General features: G+C 39.5%; 2 protein-coding genes across 3 annotated transcripts in view; one reads left to right on the top strand and one right to left on the bottom strand.

The window, feature by feature from the left end:
* LOC139982136 (uncharacterized) overlaps window positions 1–21154 on the bottom strand; it is a 175332-nt gene that overhangs the window by 28360 nt on the left and 125818 nt on the right. The window lies entirely within an intron of this gene.
* LOC139982131 (uncharacterized) overlaps window positions 5735–21154 on the top strand; it is a 221487-nt gene continuing 206067 nt past the window's right edge. The window contains exons 1-12 of one of the 2 annotated variants that reach the window (XM_071994722.1): window positions 5735–5761; window positions 6638–6688; window positions 7503–7553; window positions 8436–8486; window positions 9782–9818; window positions 9943–10002; window positions 10218–10277; window positions 10493–10518; window positions 11675–11731; window positions 12186–12236; window positions 12459–12509; window positions 18979–19029. In XM_071994722.1, coding sequence (XP_071850823.1) covers window positions 5750–5761; window positions 6638–6688; window positions 7503–7553; window positions 8436–8486; window positions 9782–9818; window positions 9943–10002; window positions 10218–10277; window positions 10493–10518; window positions 11675–11731; window positions 12186–12236; window positions 12459–12509; window positions 18979–19029 — 558 coding nt within the window. In that variant the 5' untranslated portion in view covers window positions 5735–5749. The remainder of the gene's footprint in view (window positions 5762–6637; window positions 6689–7502; window positions 7554–8435; window positions 8487–9781; window positions 9819–9942; window positions 10003–10217; window positions 10278–10492; window positions 10519–11674; window positions 11732–12185; window positions 12237–12458; window positions 12510–18978; window positions 19030–21154) is intronic. The other variant, XM_071994726.1, reaches the window with a different exon arrangement.

Below are 21154 nucleotides of genomic sequence, written 5' to 3'. Positions count from 1 at the left end.
CCCTAAGAATATAAAATATAACAGAATATAAATCCCTCATATAACAGGTGAAAATATTCTACTGAACCCGTCCCATACCAAGCAGTTTTGAGGCTGCGAAACAAAGGATCGACCAGAAATATAGAAATAGCATAGTCTGAAGCAGTATCTATACGCTGTGTCAGCTATGATGATTTTCACACACATGATTCAGTGCATGGTGCATTCAATTGTTGGTCAGAATCGGGACATACATACAGTCAAATGTGGTGCAAACTGTAGATTTGCATTGTTTCACACAGATGATTTGAGGATGGATACTTTTGTGGGGCTATGATAAATTTCACAAACATGATTCAATAAGCCCTAGTACATCTTTTAATTAAATTGTATCTAAACAACGTCAGTTGTGGTAGCTGCATGTTAACTATATTACGCTATCGTGTATTGGTCAGTCAAGACATTTAGGGCAGAGGTGCCATTCAGAAGCTGTGTATCCCACTTTGTCAATACAAGGTTCCTAGATCAAGCTACTGTCAGACTATACAGTAGGTTAATCCTCTTCAGCCATTGATGAGCATATATGGCCTAATACGGGGGAAATGTTCCATCAGATAAGGAAGGCAATTGGTGGTCCCCGGAACCGAGTGGTAATAATATTGATAATACACTCCTGTATGGATGCCATTTGTGTGGACATTCTTGATCATTTTAATAACACACCCCAATATAGACAGGTCCTAAATCTCTAAGCATTATATTTATTTCAATCAAGATCAATAATTTACTGATTGTACTTTTTGCAGACAACTAATGAAGAGCATGATGAAGTACCTCAGGAGGAAATGAATACTATGGTATGTACCATAATATTTTGGTAAATTAATTTAAGACAATAATTATAGGTATGGGTATTAAACTATACAAGCTAGAATACACAATAGATGTAATCTATATACCCTAAGAATATAAAATATAACAGAATATGCATATTGAATCCCTCATATAACAGGTGAAAATATTCTACTGAACCCGTCCCATACCAAGCAGTTTTGAGGCTGCGAAACAAAGGATCGACCAGAAATATAGAAATAGCATAGTCTGAAGCAGTATCTATATGCTGTGTCAGCTATGATGATTTTCACACACATGATTCAGTGCATGGTACATTCAATTGTTGGTCAGAATCGGGACATACATACAGTCAAATGTGGTGCAAACTGTAGATCTGCATTGTTTCACACAGATGATTTGAGGATGGATACTTTTGTGGGGCTATGATAAATATCACAAACACAATTCAATAGTACACCTTTCTTTAAGATAGTATACAAATTATAGATGGTTATGAGTGCAATAGTGCAAATATTTCATGAGTTAAAAGATGGAAAGTTCCATTCAACGAGGCGCAGCTGAGTTGAATGGAACAAATTACATTTTTCAACGAATGTAATATTTGTACTATTGCACAAATGGAAACCATTCATTATTTGTTTCATACAACACCTTCAAATTTGGATATAATTGGATGTAAAATGCACTCATGCAACAGATTTTTTTGAACAGACAGGTTTCTATGCTCTCTTACCATTGAAAAAAGTGCTATCAAAAAAGTATAGCACATGGTTCTATTTCATAGAGTGCAATAGAGCGGATTTTGCATGCAATCGACGAGCAATGGACCAATCAAATGGCCGGAATATAATTAGGTGTTGTATAATATCTAAACACCTTCAGTCGTGGTAGCTGTATGTTAACATTATTACACTTTTATGACAGTATTGGTCAGTCAAGACATTTAGGGCAGAGGTGCCATTCAGAAGCTGTGTATCCCACTTTGTCATCACAAGGTTCCTAGATCAAGCTACTGTCAGACTATACAGTAGGTTAATCCTCTTCAGCCATTGATGAGCATATATGGCCTAATACGGGGGAAATGTTCCATCAGATAAGGAAGGCAATTGGTGGTCCCCGGAACCGAGTGGTAATAATATTGATAATACACTCCTGTATGGATGCCAATTGTGTGGACATTCTTGATCATTTTAATAACACACCCCAATATAGACAGGTCCTAAATCTCTAAGCATTATATTTATTTCAATCAAGATCAATAATTCACTGATTGTACTTTTTGCAGACAACTAATGAAGAGCATGATGAAGTACCTCAGGAGGAAATGAATACTATGGTATGTACCATAATATTTTGGTAAATTAATTTAAGACAATAATTATAGGTATGGGTATTAAACTATACAAGCTAGAATACACAATAGATGTAATCTATATACCCTAAGAATATAAAATATAACAGAATATAAATCCCTCATATAACAGGTGAAAATATTCTACTGAACCCGTCCCATACCAAGCAGTTTTGAGGCTGTGAAACAAAGGATCGACCAGAAATATAGAAATAGCATAGTCTGAAGCAGTATCTATACGCTGTGTCAGCTATGATGATTTTCACACACATGATTCAGTGCATGGTACATTCAATTGTTGGTCAGAATCGGGACATACATACAGTCAAATGTGGTGCAAACTGTAGATTTGCATTGTTTCACACAGATGATTTGAGGATGGATACTTTTGTGGGGCTATGGTAAATTTCACAAACATGATTCAATAGTACACCTTTCTTTAAGATAGTATACAAATTATAGATGGTTATGAGTGCAATAGTGCAAATATTTCATGAGTTAAAAGATGGAAAGTTCCATTCAACGAGGCGCAGCTGAGTTGAATGGAACAAATTACATTTTTCAACGAATGTAATATTTGTACTATTGCACAAATGGAAACCATTCATTATTTGTTTCATACAACACCTTCAAATTTGGATATAATTGGATGTAAAATGCACTCATGCAACAGATTTTTTTGAACAGACAGGTTTCTATGCTCTCTTACCATTGAAAAAAGTGCTATCAAAAAAGTATAGCACATGGTTCTATTTCATAGAGTGCAATAGAGCGGATTTTGCATGCAATCGACGAGCAATGGACCAATCAAATGGCCGGAATATAATTAGGTGTTGTATAATATCTAAACACCTTCAGTCGTGGTAGCTGTATGTTAACATTATTACACTTTTATGACAGTATTGGTCAGTCAAGACATTTAGGGCAGAGGTGCCATTCAGAAGCTGTGTATCCCACTTTGTCATCACAAGGTTCCTAGATCAAGCTACTGTCAGACTATACAGTAGGTTAATCCTCTTCAGCCATTGATGAGCATATATGGCCTAATACGGGGGAAATGTTCCATCAGATAAGGAAGGCAATTGGTGGTCCCCGGAACCGAGTGGTAATAATATTGATAATACACTCCTGTATGGATGCCAATTGTGTGGACATTCTTGATCATTTTAATAACACACCCCAATATAGACAGGTCCTAAATCTCTAAGCATTATATTTATTTCAATCAAGATCAATAATTCACTGATTGTACTTTTTGCAGACAACTAATGAAGAGCATGATGAAGTACCTCAGGAGGAAATGAATACTATGGTATGTACCATAATATTTTGGTAAATTAATTTAAGACAATAATTATAGGTATGGGTATTAAACTATACAAGCTAGAATACACAATAGATGTAATCTATATACCCTAAGAATATAAAATATAACAGAATATAAATCCCTCATATAACAGGTGAAAATATTCTACTGAACCCGTCCCATACCAAGCAGTTTTGAGGCTGCGAAACAAAGGATCGACCAGAAATATAGAAATAGCATAGTCTGAAGCAGTATCTATACGCTGTGTCAGCTATGATGATTTTCACACACATGATTCAGTGCATGGTACATTCAATTGTTGGTCAGAATCGGGACATACATACAGTCAAATGTGGTGCAAACTGTAGATTTGCATTGTTTCACACAGATGATTTGAGGATGGATACTTTTGTGGGGCTATGGTAAATTTCACAAACATGATTCAATAGTACACCTTTCTTTAAGATAGTATACAAATTATAGATGGTTATGAGTGCAATAGTGCAAATATTTCATGAGTTAAAAGATGGAAAGTTCCATTCAACGAGGCGCAGCTGAGTTGAATGGAACAAATTACATTTTTCAACGAATGTAATATTTGTACTATTGCACAAATGGAAACCATTCATTATTTGTTTCATACAACACCTTCAAATTTGGATATAATTGGATGTAAAATGCACTCATGCAACAGATTTTTTTGAACAGACAGGTTTCTATGCTCTCTTACCATTGAAAAAAGTGCTATCAAAAAAGTATAGCACATGGTTCTATTTCATAGAGTGCAATAGAGCGGATTTTGCATGCAATCGACGAGCAATGGACCAATCAAATGGCCGGAATATAATTAGGTGTTGTATAATATCTAAACACCTTCAGTCGTGGTAGCTGTATGTTAACATTATTACACTTTTATGACAGTATTGGTCAGTCAAGACATTTAGGGCAGAGGTGCCATTCAGAAGCTGTGTATCCCACTTTGTCATCACAAGGTTCCTAGATCAAGCTACTGTCAGACTATACAGTAGGTTAATCCTCTTCAGCCATTGATGAGCATATATGGCCTAATACGGGGGAAATGTTCCATCAGATAAGGAAGGCAATTGGTGGTCCCCGGAACCGAGTGGTAATAATATTGATAATACACTCCTGTATGGATGCCAATTGTGTGGACATTCTTGATCATTTTAATAACACACCCCAATATAGACAGGTCCTAAATCTCTAAGCATTATATTTATTTCAATCAAGATCAATAATTCACTGATTGTACTTTTTGCAGACAACTAATGAAGAGCATGATGAAGTACCTCAGGAGGAAATGAATACTATGGTATGTACCATAATATTTTGGTAAATTAATTTAAGACAATAATTATAGGTATGGGTATTAAACTATACAAGCTAGAATACACAATAGATGTAATCTATATACCCTAAGAATATAAAATATAACAGAATATAAATCCCTCATATAACAGGTGAAAATATTCTACTGAAACCGTCCCATACCAAGCAGTTTTGAGGCTGCGAAACAAAGGATCGACCAGAAATATAGAAATAGCATAGTCTGAAGCAGTATCTATACGCTGTGTCAGCTATGATGATTTTCACACACATGATTCAGTGCATGGTACATTCAATTGTTGGTCAGAATCGGGACATACATACAGTCAAATGTGGTGCAAACTGTAGATTTGCATTGTTTCACACAGATGATTTGAGGATGGATACTTTTGTGGGGCTATGGTAAATTTCACAAACATGATTCAATAAGCCCTAGTACATCTTTTAATTAAATTGTATCTAAACAACGTTAGTTGTGGTAGCTGCATGTTAACTATATTACGCTATCGTGTATTGGTCAGTCAAGACATTTAGGGCAGAGGTGCCATTCAGAAGCTGTGTATCCCACTTTGTCATCACAGGGTTCCTAGATCAAGCTACTGTCAGACTATACAGTAGGTTAATCCTCTTCAGCCATTGATGAGCATATATGGCCTAATACGGGGGAAATGTTCCATCAGATAAGGAAGGCAATTGGTGGTCCCCGGAACCGAGTGGTAATAATATTGATAATACACTCCTGTATGGATGCCAATTGTGTGGACATTCTTGATCATTTTAATAACACACCCCAATATAGACAGGTCCTAAATCTCTAAGCATTATATTTATTTCAATCAAGATCAATAATTCACTGATTGTACTTTTTGCAGACAACTAATGAAGAGCATGATGAAGTACCTCAGGAGGAAATGAATACTATGGTATGTACCATAATATTTTGGTAAATTAATTTAAGACAATAATTATAGGTATGGGTATTAAACTATACAAGCTAGAATACACAATAGATGTAATCTATATACCCTAAGAATATAAAATATAACAGAATATAAATCCCTCATATAACAGGTGAAAATATTCTACTGAAACCGTCCCATACCAAGCAGTTTTGAGGCTGCGAAACAAAGGATCGACCAGAAATATAGAAATAGCATAGTCTGAAGCAGTATCTATACGCTGTGTCAGCTATGATGATTTTCACACACATGATTCAGTGCATGGTACATTCAATTGTTGGTCAGAATCGGGACATACATACAGTCAAATGTGGTGCAAACTGTAGATTTGCATTGTTTCACACAGATGATTTGAGGATGGATACTTTTGTGGGGCTATGGTAAATTTCACAAACATGATTCAATAAGCCCTAGTACATCTTTTAATTAAATTGTATCTAAACAACGTTAGTTGTGGTAGCTGCATGTTAACTATATTACGCTATCGTGTATTGGTCAGTCAAGACATTTAGGGCAGAGGTGCCATTCAGAAGCTGTGTATCCCACTTTGTCATCACAGGGTTCCTAGATCAAGCTACTGTCAGACTATACAGTAGGTTAATCCTCTTCAGCCATTGATGAGCATATACGGGGGAAATGTTCCATCAGATAAGGAAGGCAATTGGTGGTCCCCTGAACCGAGTGGTAATAATATTGATAATACACTCCTGTATGGATGCCAATTGTGTGGAAATTCTTGATCATTTTAATAACACACCCCAATATAGGCAGGTCCTAAATCTCTAAGCATTATATTTATTTCAATCAAGATCAATAATTCACTGATTGTACTTTTTGCAGACAACTAATGAAGAGCATGTTGAAGTGCCTCAGGAGGAAATGAATACTATGGTATGTACCATAATATTTTGGTAAATTAATTTAAGACAATAATTATAGGTATGGGTATTAAACTATACAAGCTAGAATACACAATAGATGTAATCTATATACCCTAAGAATATAAAATATAACAGAATATGCATATTGAATCCCTCATATAACAGGTGAAAATATTCTACTGAACCCGTCCCATACCAAGCAGTTTTGATGATTTTCACACACATGATTTAGTGCATGGTGCATTCAATTGTTGGTCAGAATCGGGACATACATACAGTCAAATGTGGTGCAAACTGTAGATTTGCATTGTTTCACACAGATGATTTGACCATGGATACTTTTGTGGGGCTATGGTAAATTTCACAAACATGATTCAATAAGCCCTAGTACAATTTTTTTTAAATTGTATCTAAACAACGTCAGTTGTGGTAGCTGCATGTTAACTATATTACGCTATCATGTATTGGTCAGTCAAGACATTTAGGGCAGAGGTGCCATTCAGAAGCTGTGTATCCCACTTTGTCATCACAAGGTTCCTAGATCAAACTACTGTCAGACTATACCGTAGGTTAAAATTCTCTCCAGCTATGCATTGAACATATGGCCTCATACGGGGGAAAGGCTCCATCAGATAAAGAATATTGCATTGGTGGTCCCAGGAACAGAGCGGTAATTATTGATATTGTACACACCATGTATGGATGCCAATTGTTACATTCTTGATCATTTTAAGAACACATCCCAATAAAGACAGGTCCTAAATCTCTAAGCATTATATTTCTTTCAATCAAGATCAATAATTCACTGATTGTACCTTTTGCAGACAACTAATGAAGAGCAGGATGAAGTACCTCAGGAGGAAATGAATACTATGGTATGTACTAAAATATTTTGGTAAATTAATTTAGACAATAATTATAGGCATTGGTATTATACTATACAAGCTAGAATACACAATATATATACCATAAAAATATAAAATATATCAGAATGGGCATATTGAATCCCTCATATAGAACAGGTGAAAATATTCTACTGAACCTGTTCCATACCAAGCAGTTTTGAGGCTGTGAAACAAAGGATCGACCAGAAATATAGAAATAGCATAGTCTGAAGCAGTATCTATACGCTGTGTCAGCTATGATGATTTTCACACACATGATTCAGTGCATGGTACATTCAATTGTTGGTCAGAATCGGGACATACATACAGTCAAATGTGGTGCAAACTGTAGATTTGCATTGTTTCACACAGATGATTTGACCATGGATACTTTTGTGGGGCTGTGGTAAATTTCACAAACATGATTCAATAAGCCCTAGTACACCTTTTTTTTTAAATTGTATCTAAACAACGTTAGTTGTGGTAGCTGCATGTTAACTATATTACGCTATCGTGTATTGGTCAGTCAAGACATTTAGGGCAGAGGTGCCATTCAGAAGCTGTGTATCCCACTTTGTCATCACAGGGTTCCTAGATCAAGCTACTGTCAGACTATACAGTAGGTTAATCCTCTTCAGCCATTGATGAGCATATATGGCCTAATACGGGGGAAATGTTCCATCAGATAAGGCAATTGGTGGTCCCCGGAACCGAGTGGTAATTATATTGATAATACACTCCTGTATGGATGCCAATTGTGTGGAAATTCTTGATCATTTTAATAACACACCCCAATATAGACAGGTCCTAAATCTCTAAGCATTATATTTATTTCAATCAAGATCAATAATTCACTGATTGTACTTTTTGCAGACAACTAATGAAGAGCATGATGAAGTGCCTCAGGAGGAAATGAATACTATGGTATGTACCATAATATTTTGGTAAATTAATTTAAGACAATAATTATAGGTATGGGTATTAAACTATACAAGCTAGAATACACAATAGATGTAATCTATATACCCTAAGAATATAAAATATAACAGAATATGCATATTGAATCCCTCATATAACAGGTGAAAATATTCTACTGAACCCGTCCCATACCAAGCAGTTTTGATGATTTTCACACACATGATTTAGTGCATGGTGCATTCAATTGTTGGTCAGAATCGGGACATACATACAGTCAAATGTGGTGCAAACTGTAGATTTGCATTGTTTCACACAGATGATTTGACCATGGATACTTTTGTGGGGCTATGGTAAATTTCACAAACATGATTCAATAAGCCCTAGTACACCTTTTTTTTAAATTGTATCTAAACAACGTTAGTTGTGGTAGCTGCATGTTAACTATATTACGCTATCGTGTATTGGTCAGTCAAGACATTTAGGGCAGAGGTGCCATTCAGAAGCTGTGTATCCCACTTTGTCATCACAAGGTTCTTAGATCAAGCTACTGTCAGACTATAGAGTACATGAAGGTTAAAAACCCCTTCAGCCATTGATGAGCATATGGCCAAATACGGGAAAGCTTCCATCATGCTAAAATACACAATATATTACTATATAATCTATAACCTAAGAATATAAAATATATCAGAATGGACATAGTCAATACCTCATATAACAGGTGAAATATTGTACTGTCTACTGAACCCGTCCCATATCAAGCAATTTTTAGGCTGCAAAACAAAGAATCGGCCAGAAATATAGAAATAGCATGGTCTGAAGCAACAGCTATTATGATGATGGTCATGTCAATCATAGCATTGGAATTCCATATCGGCCTGATAAAAAAACTGGACAACTATATTCAGTTTTGCTTACAGGTTCTGCATGAACTAGCTGTAAAGATGTTTGTATTTTGCTCTCCCATATCCATTCAATGAAATGGTTGACTCGGTACAGGAAGAGTCTCTTATGTTAGACAAATTCACTGATCTATGTTTTGCTCAGAAGCTGATCTTAGGACTGAACCTGTCTTGATGTCCTGGCCTAGTTGCGTGACCTATTCCTAGGGATTGGGGAAATGTTTTTTTTCTGACACAATATACCTTTTTCTTGTTCTTAGAAAATTCATGTTTTTCTGTTTTAACATAACAAATTAAAAAAGTTGATTGTGAAAATAGTTTGATCTGTTATTTTGTTACATTTAAATGTCATTCTAAATATGTTTCATACTTACTTTGTTAATTTTATTCTTGTTTTAGGAAACTGCATGCAAATCAACATCAGTCTCATTCACAGGTGAGTTTTATTGTGTTCAATCCGAACAAATTGTTTTAAATACTTTTAGAGCCATTTTACTTTTATTGAACTCACTAATTTTTATCAGTTCTGTAAACTGCAAACTTCATTTTCACTCTTTCAGAATCCCCAAATGGTGCATTATATTTTGATGCTGATCTGAGAAAATACCATCATTCACTTGGTAAGTGAAACAGCATTTAAATAGCCTTTTAATTGTTACCTATTAATTAACAAGTTTTCTTTATGTATTCTGTTAGATATTTTATGCTATATATATTTCATTATATTTTGATGCCGATCTGAGAAAAATGAAGCCTTTGGACTATTAATTTTTAATGAGAACACTCTCTTCATTGTCTTTATGACTTATCGATTTTCATTTTTAAATTGCCACAGATAACAACCCCAATGAGCCTGTGTTTTTGGATGAAATGACAGGGAATATGTACTCATATGGTGAGTTAAATTGACATGTTACCTGAATGTTTATTTAACCGACTGAATGCAAAAGTAACATTTTTGAATTTCTGTAATTACAAAATATTAAGATATTTCAGATATTTTTAGATATTGCTCTATCATGCCTATTTGGTATTGGCTAAACTTATTTACTGTAATAGGAATAGATGTATAATATCCAAAACTTAAACAATTATTCTTCATTTCAACAGATATTTGTACTGTATCCTGCCAAGAGGTAAAGTATATAAAATTCTAATTTCCAGGGAAGAAATATTACCAAAATAAATTTTGTAGTATATTCTTAGCTATTCTTGTCTATGAAAGGAGGTGGTCATTGAAGCATAACATAACCAAAAATAAAAATGTTACTTCCAATTTAACTTTCATGTACGGAACATGTAAATTCACATGGTAAAATCAATACATGTTTTTTACAATTCAAATCGTGATTTTGGAACATATTCCACAGGCTTGTTTTGGTAAAAACTTCATCACATGAGTTATAAGGATTTGGAGAAGTTAACTTGAATAAATCCTAACTAAATGTTTTGACTCTGCTCCCACCCCCTCCCCCCTCCACAAAAAAAAGAGGAAAAAAATAATACATTGCCATATATACAGCATCTCAACAAAAATGTGCTAAATTCATTTCCCCATAGGAATCCTACAATTTTTATCAGTAATATGATACTAACATCAGAGGAAAATATTTAAAATTGGAATCTGTCAATTCATGATCATAGAAAAATAGGTTTTGTATCGAAATACACAAGAGATCAAAATAAGCAGATTTGTAGTAAATGCCCAAAGCTGTACATTCTAAGATTTGGCAGATACAGTATGTGCACGTTGTTGGTACAAACCATCAAAATGTGCTATAATGTACTTATGTATATGTTTCTGAAATACACACTGATTAACTATCAATGTATGCATGATATAACATGCATGTCATACCAATTATCTTTGAGGTGTAAGAAACATACTTTTCCCAAATTCCATGTGGTTTCTTGTTCCACAGCAGAACCACACAACAAGTAAATTTGAAAGAGTATAACTGCTTCCAATCCTGGAGTTTCATTAACAAAGTATATATATATAAATTTATAAGTTCCTTCAATTTTGCTCTTCAAATAGTAAAATGCTATCAGTTAAACTAAATGCAGCATTGCCTATTCTTTGATTCTATTTGTCCAGTAACAAACTGTTCTTCCTATAACAAATGATATGCAAAAAGTGTTAATAGTTACCCTAGGCCTGTATGCATTGCATCTATTGAATCCTTTGAAATACCAAAGGAGTATGTGCTGTAAATTTGCAAAAATGGCATAGAAATATTGTAGTTGATCACAGTTTAATTTTAGTATTAAATCAATTTATTTGATTTACAGGAGTATCCTGAACTTCAACCAGTATTTGATAAAATGATGCAGCAAATAGAAGAACAGGTAAACAGTCTTGCATAAATTATAGGCCTATCTCAGTGAATGTTTCCCAGCTGTCTTGATGATGCATATCTACAAGTATTAATTATCAGGGGTACTGTTAATTAGCTAAAGACTAGACTTTTAAGTCGCCAAAATGAAAAGATCTAGTCGCCATGGCCACCAGAATATACTGTATGTGAAAGGTGTGATCAGATTATCTGTGTGAAACTAGAATCTGCAGTTTGCTCCACACATGATAGTGTCTATGGGTACCATTGGCTTACAATTGCAACTGATCAATGTACCAATGAATCACTTGGCACTCCAGTAATGTTGGAAGGTGAAAGCCAAAGACCAAGAATTGGCAGCTAACTAACAATGTCAGGCAATATGTATTGCAGCTGGAGAGTTATATATTGTATATCAACAATGAATTTATATGGTTTATTGATTCACATTATTCTACTTCTTGCAGACATCTGATGATGATAGTGACAAAGCTATCTACGAAGAAAATGATTCCAAGGTATGTACAGTACTACCCTTGCAGTTACAGTAATTATTTCAAACCACACTTTTTCAAAAAACAATTGAGTCTCCTATTCCAGTTACAATGCAGATAAATAAATGGAATGGAAATATCACTTGAACAATATGTATTGCAGCTGTCACCTGGAGAGTTATATATTGTATATCAACAATGAATTTATATATGGTTTATTGATTCACTTTATTCTACTTCTTGCAGACATCTGATGATGATAATGACAAAGCTATCTACGAAGAAAATGATTCCAAGGTATGTACAGTACTACCCTTGCAATTAATTATTTCAAACCACACTTTTTCAAAAAACAATTGAGTCTCCTATTCCAGTTACAATGCAGATAAATAAATGGAATGGAAATATCACTTGAACAATATGTATTGCAGCTGTCACCTAGAGAGATTCAAAAACTTACTGGTTTGGATATTTACGAGTGACGAGCTTACCTGTCTCCTCACAACCTTAGCACCTCATTCTACCGTGCCTATAAAGTCCTGGTAAAATAATAACACTGTGCGCCCTCTATGACCGAACCCCCCCTCGGTCACTCCTCACTACTCATGAGACCACTCCTTAAAAGTGGCCTCACGGTCACCGAAATAGGGGTGGCCAGAATCCTCTGGCCACCCCCAAGGACTCCCGTCGACTAAACTTCTCAAAGGTGAGCCCTTAACAAAAGGCACTGATGCCTTCCTAGCAGGGAGAGTGTAATCCTCCCCGCCGCAGCGGGTAAGGGGGGGGACACTCTCCTGAGCCCTGCAGGCGAAACTACCCCTTTTTCCTAACAAGGAGCCTCATCCTGTAAAGGCCCAACACTTGCTAACCCTAAGACAACTTAGGTGAGTACGCCTATGAAAAACACAGGGTGCAAAGTTACCCTCACCGATAGACCTGGCCGGTGACTCTTAGTAGTTGTTGGCTCTGTCTATCTGGTGTTGTGCTTGGAGTCGTGAGCCTAGTCCAACGACTGCTCCCCCGTCCGGCTGTGTCCCACCCCCTCGGGGGAGGGAGGCGGGAATGGAGACAGGTAAGCTCGTCACTCGTAAATATCCAAACCAGTAAGTTTTGGAATATTTACTTCGCTCCTCGCTTACCTGTCTCCTCACAACCTTAGCACCGAGTGGCACTGCCCGATGGTGGGAGGCCCGAGGGGTGGGACCAAGTACCAACCGGCTACCACCGCGCTACCAAAAGCTGCCTCGGCGTGTAGAGTGTCAGGTAAGTAACAGGCGACGAACGTAGTTGGTGTTTTCCACGCTGCCACCTTGAGGATGTCCTGTATCGGGATACCGGCAGAGAGAGCTGTGGAAGCCGAGGCCCCACTGATGTTGTGATCTCTTGGCCGGGTATCCCCCCATCGTGAACGGGCGGATCATCTCTACTAGCCATCGGGATAGGGTATCTTTGGCGGCTGCTGTTTAAGGTGGTCGTGGCAGGATGAAAAGGGAGGTTGTTTGTCTCAACTTCTCTGTCCTGTTTAAGTACCACTTCAGTGCCCTGACTGGGCACCATCGCTTGTCCTCAGCCACTGATGAAAGGGTTTTGATTTCCGGAAAGAAAATGTCCCCGGGCAAGAAAGTCAAGGCCCGGTTCTTGGCAATAAGGGACGGGTCTGGAACTGTCCTCGCCCCATGGCCCTCGAATCTGATGTGGTTCTGTTTGGTTGTTAGGGCTTGGAGGTAACTCCTTCACGCTGACGCTACCGCAATGACGAAGAGTGTTTTCTTTGTAAGAGCAGCCAGGGAAACGTTCCCCGACGATTCGTACAGCGGCCCTGCCAGGGCATGCAGCACTGCTGAGAGCCCCGCAGAGGGGGCTAACTGTCTGACTCGTGGACGGCGATGAGCCATGCCTTTGGTGAGCTGGTCAATGTCTGGGTTAATGCCCAGCGTGGAGCCGTCTGGAAAACCAGACGTCCCCGTCTGGGGCCTGTGTGTGGGACCTGCGGCCTGGGACCCGGGGTCCGGAGGGAGCCACTAGGATGAGTTTACCCTTGGAGCTGCGAATCTTCCTCAGTATCTGGCTGATCATGCCAAAGGGGGGGGGGGGGAAGAATTTAAACCTCTGGTCCGTCTCAAGGCAGGGACCTGGCGCTATGTGGGAGGCTGCAGGTGGGACCGCCTGTTACAAAAGATGGGCAGCCCATTGTTGCCCTTTGTCGTAAGCAGGTCTATCAGAGGTATGCCGAACATGTGGAAAAACCTACCGCATGTTCCTTGCGAAGGGTTTACTCGTCGGGGTCGAGTTGTCCCCTGGGCAGAGCATCGGCCCTCACACTCTCCTTTCTGGCTATATGGGAGACCCATAGGGCCGTGCCAGATTCTGCAGCTGTGGTGACGGTCTCCCATGCCAGACGGCACAATCTCTCTGCCCTGGAGTCCTGAGAGCGAGGCGGAAGTACATGAAACCTGGTTATCTTTGCAAATAGAGTGTTGGGGCCGATCCTTTGCCCTGCTGACGCCACTGTGGTGCAGGAAAGTGGTTTCTCTGTATATGCTGCTAAAGAAGTCAAGGACAGTGGCCTGTATGATAACCTTGTTAGCGCCTGCAGTACAGCAGCACTCGCAGTACTGCTTGCATTACCACAGTACCGCTGATGACCCCTTTAGTTATCAACCAGTTGCAATCAGAAAACCTCTGAAGAAAAGTAATGCCTTGATGATGTAGACCTAAGCTGTACCCTGTAGGGAGGTTTAATGGAGGTTCTTTCCATGAAAAATAATATTAATAATAATATTGAGGGTTGAACTGCGCCGGCCTATCTATCGATAACGAAGCCAGAGGCGCTAGCAATATTACCCTGGTCAACAATAACCTGTTAAACAGAGAGAAATCCCTCCTGGATGGAAAGACGCAATGGAGATAAAGTGCCTTGCCCAAGGAAACAACAGAATGATCTGGCCAGGACTAAAACCTGCAAGCCTTAGATCACCAGTACACTGCCTACACCGCTTGACCACAGTGCTCTCCAAAAATTGAGTACTGAATGGATAGTTTGCTTCATCAGAGTCTTAATCAATGCTACAGCTGCTATGTGGCTTTTACAACTACAGTATATGTATGTATTTGTGTATGTAATTTAGATCATCCTGCAAGTAGGAACTTGTGAAGAAGCCTCATTGGCTTATCAAAGCCGCAAGCTGACCAAAGTCAGTCTCGTACATTCATATTTTAATGTCCATGACTATGAATTGTCAACAGCTCTGTAACTGGACAACATACATTAATCTTGGGGTGACTTGAACCGGGGACCTTTTGATTGGAAGGCACCGGGTTTAACCACTGAGCTAACTAAGCTACAGCCCTACTCACCAGGAACAAACTCCCAACAGGGGATGTGTAGGGTGGGTTTGTAGAAATTCCACCTCATAAATCCTGGCTGTTTAACGGAGTCCAGGGAGTTACTCAGCAAACACAAAGGCGTTACTAAATGTTTAGTCTTTTGCTATGATAGCGTTATTAGAGGTGTAAGAAATATGTTACCGAAACCCTTTAGGGGCTATTATTTCAAAACAATTTCCGTTAAGACATTAATATAACATTAATATAACGTAATATCTCATAGACATCTTATGTCAACGTTTTATCAACACCACATTTAACGTAATAAACACGTATTGAATGTTATGATAACGTACCCGTTACTTCTCAAATCTCTTCCTGTCGAGATGTGTCCATTTCGTAGTGCAGTAAAGGTATCCAGCTTCCTATTGAAACCACCTAGCGCCTAGGCTAGTCAAGACTAGGCCATCAGGTGCTACGAAATGCAACTCTGCTTAAGATGTCGGAACATCGAACATTGTTCATAAAGCGCATGCTGTATGTTCGGAGCGTGTTAGCGCTTGTAACTTGCTGGGGTTGTATCCTACCCCTTTTTCAACTTACTAACGCGTTTGTCTTGGTAATTCACCAAAGAAATAGGAAGAAAGGCTTATTCCATAGGATCGCTCACGTAGTCGATAGCTCGTTGCAGTAAAAGTTGAGCTTACACGTGTCAAGCCAGGTGGCTGCTTGGCCCCCCCCCTCCTCTCTTAACAAATGTGCCACGTTGTACCTTTTTTTCTGGCAGTTTGCCAAGGATCTATGAGCGTTATGTTTCCTGGCACTTTGCCAAGTCTCGAGAAAGTTCTCTTCCTAGCAGTTTGCCAAGGTTTTAAAGTAAACGGAATACTGTAAGTCATGAGAACCGATTTAAAACCCCTCAGTCTTACGCATTTTAACATGTTCTGGAAGTGGGTTCACCAGTGTTTTAAACGACAGTGTTTTTAAACACAAGTAAGATTTTAACCTAGGCAAATGGCGATGAATTATGATTAGAGAGGAGTATAATTAGCGAGGAGAATATGACCCATGAGTGTCTGCAGGTACTCGATAAATAAACACACATTTGGGATGTGTAGTGGTAGCGGTGTTTTTCCGCAAATGATTCGAACCTGTCGTCGCCGCTCAAGCTGCTAGTTCCGGGGGGGGGACACTCCCCCTATTCTGGGAAGCGGGAGTAACCGTCCTCTGTAACCCCGAAATCTAGGGGTCGACCTCGTCGTCTAGGCCGGACAGGTTGCCCGACGCTCTGCAAACCTTGCCGGGGAACAAATCAGGTTCCATTCTTTGGTCTGGGATTGATCGTGGTGTCGCGGCCGGGCTGGCCGTGGGTTGCGATCGCTCCTCGGCACCGATGTCTGTGTTCGGTGTCTGGGGATAAGTATTTCTCCCTTTGCCGTGGGAACCTGGCTCGGGGCTGGTTCTCTTTTCGGATTGGGCGCTTGCCCCTGCTACCCCGTTCTGGGGGCCCGGCATTGGTAATCTCGTCGGTTCCCGGCCTCAGGACCGGCCGCGGCTCCGGTTAGGGGGTCTGCGGGCCGGGCTTCTGCACCTGCTACCCCATTCTGGGGGCCTAGCAGTTGTTAATCTCGTTGTAAATGTTGTTGTAGTTGTAAATGTTATTGTAAATGTCGCAGTTGTAAATGTTGTTACTCTCGTAGGCTCCCGACTTCGGGACCAGTTTTGGATCCCGTTTGGAGATCTGCGGACCGGGCTTCTGCCCCTGCGCCCCCGTTCTCGTCGGGCCCGGGCCCTCCGGAGCCAATCTCTGAGGACCCAGCAGTCGATTGTATAGCTCTGGTTCCCGGCTCCGGGGGCGGTCTCGGATCTGGAGTGAAAACTCGGTTCTGCCTTCCCTTCGAGTCTCGCCGGACCCGGGGTCTCGCCGGACCCGGGGCCTCGCCGGACCCAGGCTCCCGGAGCCCGTCTCTGTGTGCGTACCACGCCGGGTACCACCACGCCGGTATTCCTCGACCCGGACATTCTGTCCTTTCCGGTGGGATTTTTTTTTTTTTTTTTTTTTCTCGCCGGACCCGGGCTCCCCGGAGCCTGCTATGGGACCGGCTCCGTTTCAGCGACCCCTCGGTCGTACTCTCTCTCTCGGACCCGAGCTCTCCGTGGCCTGTAGCCCGCGCTCCATGGGTCTCTCTTGCTGCGACCCGGACTGAGACGTTGCCTCTAGCCCGGCCGAGCCGTGCCTCTTCTCAAGAGGTCTTTTCTTGGCAGGAGCCTTGCTCCTGCCCTTCCCTCTGGCCGTAATCAACCGGACGTCGCCGGGACCGTTAGGGGTACTCTTTCTCTCTCTCTCCACCTCTCCTTCGGCCCTCTCCTGGCCACTTTCCTCCACCTCTCTCACCACTTCTCCCTCCTCCTCTCTCTCTCTCTCTTGTCTCTCCTATATCTTTTTCTGGGGCACCGATGGCCTAAGGAATCAAGTCCAGCCTGCCCTAAAGCTTGCTTCTTAGACTCGTAAGCCACTGGTCTATCTAGTGCCACTGGGCTGGCGGAAAATTTATGCAGACCAGGCATGGGTCCCGTCTGGTGTAGGTTCTACACTTAGGACACAAATCGTGTTCGACCCAGGTTCTGCCTGGCCGAAACATCGAAAGTTAAAAAAAAAAACTTCAGCTGGTTACGAGACAAACTAAAACGCCCGAATTAAGGAAAGACTAACTCTTAAGCTTACGGAAAAATGCAAACTAGCAAGAGAACGGGAGAGAACGGGAGGTACATAACGGTGAGTAGAGGTACGTAGCGTAACCTAGCAACGGCAAAATACGAAAAACGCTATGAAGTGGCCTAACAAAATCAACACAAGCTGAAAAAGAACATGAGAGAGCGAAATATAGAAGAAGAAATCGTGAATAGAAATACAATGTAGACATGCTATGAACATGAAAATACAACGACACGCCTATAGCGTGGGGAAGGGAAATTGGCGGGAAACCTAGGCAGTTCGCGGAACTGCTACCCCCGCAAAAAACCTAAGGGCGGAAACGCAGTAGGAATAAAAACAGTCCCCAAAACCCTCCCTTTCAACAAAAAAGGATACTTATCGGGCTGGAAAGGACTGCAATACTCCTAAGAATCCGAGGAAAGAAACTTCCAAAGATCGCTAAAGAAAACCAAGACGAAATCCAAGGGAAATATATCCACAAGAAATTCACGTGAAGACACTTTTAATGGTAGAATGAGTAGTGAGGAGTGACCGAGGGGGGGGAGGGGTTCGGTCATAGAGGGCGCACAGTGTTATTATTTTACCAGGACTTTATAGGCACGGTAGAATGAGGTGCTAAGGTTGTGAGGAGACAGGTAAGCGAGGAGCGAAGTAAATTTCTATATTGTATATCAACAATGAATTTATATGGTTTATTGATTCACTTTATTCTACTTCTTGCAGACATCTGATGATGATAATGACAAAGCTATCTATGAAGAAAATGATTCCAAGGTATGTACAGTACTACCCTTGCAGTTAATTATTTCAAATCACACTTTTTCAAAAAACAATTGAGTCTCCTAATATTCCAGTTACAATGCAGATAAATGAATGGAATGGAAATATCACTTGAACTTAATAAGAACCATGATGGCATTAAATTTCATGCATGAGAAGAGTTAAGGCAATCTGAGTGAATCTCATAGTATATACCAGAACATATATATAGAGAGGCAACATTTCATCAATATGAAGAATTTCTTTCTCACCAATAAATGGAGACCTATTAAAGTAGAATCATGAAGCAAACAAACATACCCTTAACTACCTTTAAGTATTAGGCATTAGTGTTGTATTACTGTAGTTCCACTAAAATTAGATCAAAATAATAGTCCTTATATTCTTCATAGAAACAACATAAGGAAGCGGTACATATATCCTCCAATCTAAATTATCTGTATGAAATGATGGAAGTCTGCAGTTGCACCACAACTGACAGTGAGTATGGGTACCACTGACCTACAACTGTATGTTAGTACAATGCATGCATGTGTGTCGCTCAAAAGTATGCATCAAAAATCGTGTGTGGAAGTAGTGTTACATATAGGATTTAAAAAAATAGTTGATGAGATTTTCATGTCATGGTCTGTCAATTAAACCCAACTTCTGTTTGTATAGGAACAAAGCACACTAGTGTCAGTGGCGTAACTCTCATGCTCTCGGGGGGGGGGGGGAGGCAAACCTCCAGGCACCTGGGCTAAGGGGCACCCAGGCCTGGATACCCTTTCAACACGATAATACTTTGTTTGCATGGCTATAATGGCTTAGGAAGAGAAGTAGAAACCTTTACCCACTTTACGCTTTTCACCCTATAAATATCAAAACCTTGAAAAAAATCCAGAATTTATAAGCATTATGATATGGTCAGGCCACAATCAGGGCCTATCAGTAGACTAGCAGCGAGTGACGAATCTTTGAAAGTACAGAAATTGGAAAAGATGAATACATTACTTTTAAGGCTAACTATTTTTACAACTTAACATGATTAGTTCATTAAAACATGAATTAAAATTGATCTAAAGTTCACAATCATTTGTAAGTTACAATCATTTGTAAGTTACAATCATTTTTAAGTGGCTATATGGCTTTCAAAACCAAAATTAATTTACTGTGCTGCACCATGCACACCATAGGTCAGAGGCGTCCCAATCCGTCGCTTTTGCACTGGGCACCCCAAACCAACGTTACGCCACTGTGTAGTGGTTAGTAACCAGCATTTATTCCATTTTAGCACAAAACATACACAAGATTAACCAAATATCATATTTACTCTAATTGCATAGATTTAGCATACAGTCTCCTACTATATGACAGTCTGTATACAATATTTATGTGAGTGCGCAACTTAATTTAGTGAGGTGCAAATTGACCAATCAGCATTTGCGACACCCACAATAGGATTTCACTCCACAAAAATCTACACATGAATTAACAAATTGACAAATTAATAGCATTTCTCCATAGCGTTAGATTGTAGTTCAATCAAATAAGTTTTTTGCGGGCTGCAATTAATTCACACAAAAAGTTTGTGTTTTCAGAATTAAATTTGATTAGAAAATCTTTGAAACAGTGGCCCCATCAGAGCAAACATGTCCCAACGATTGGTACCTTGACACCTGTTTTTACTACAAAGCAAAAACAACAACACACGGAGTGTTTACGTTCAGTCACAGTTGTTAAACAATAACAGGAATTCATGTTCTTGTGTAACGACATATGACATGGCAGTTTGTCGCAATCAGGGATGTTCTTGGCCCCTAACTATAGTCACTTTACATGTACTGTACCTGATTTGCAAATCAATATTAACATAGTCCTAATACATGCACATGGTTTTGTGTTTGTCTTAGCCCAGTGGCACTTCTATTAGATTGAATATGGCATTTGCCACTTTTAAAAAAACATGCATAAAGTTACTGATGGACATTTTTTTCAAAGCTAACAAAATAACTAGATTATTGCACTACAGTTGGTATTCTAAGACTGTCATGCCAAAAAGTAAGATATTATATACCGATTCCCTAGAAACTCTATGGAAAGCAGTGGCGGATCCAGGATTTCTGAAACGAGGGGCCCT

Source organism: Apostichopus japonicus, chromosome 16 (assembly GCF_037975245.1).
Source record: "Apostichopus japonicus isolate 1M-3 chromosome 16, ASM3797524v1, whole genome shotgun sequence".
NCBI classification, from domain to species: Eukaryota; Metazoa; Echinodermata; class Holothuroidea; order Aspidochirotida; family Stichopodidae; genus Apostichopus; species Apostichopus japonicus.
Note: the sequence above shows the minus strand (reverse complement) of the source record. Positions and strands in the feature narration are given on the sequence as shown.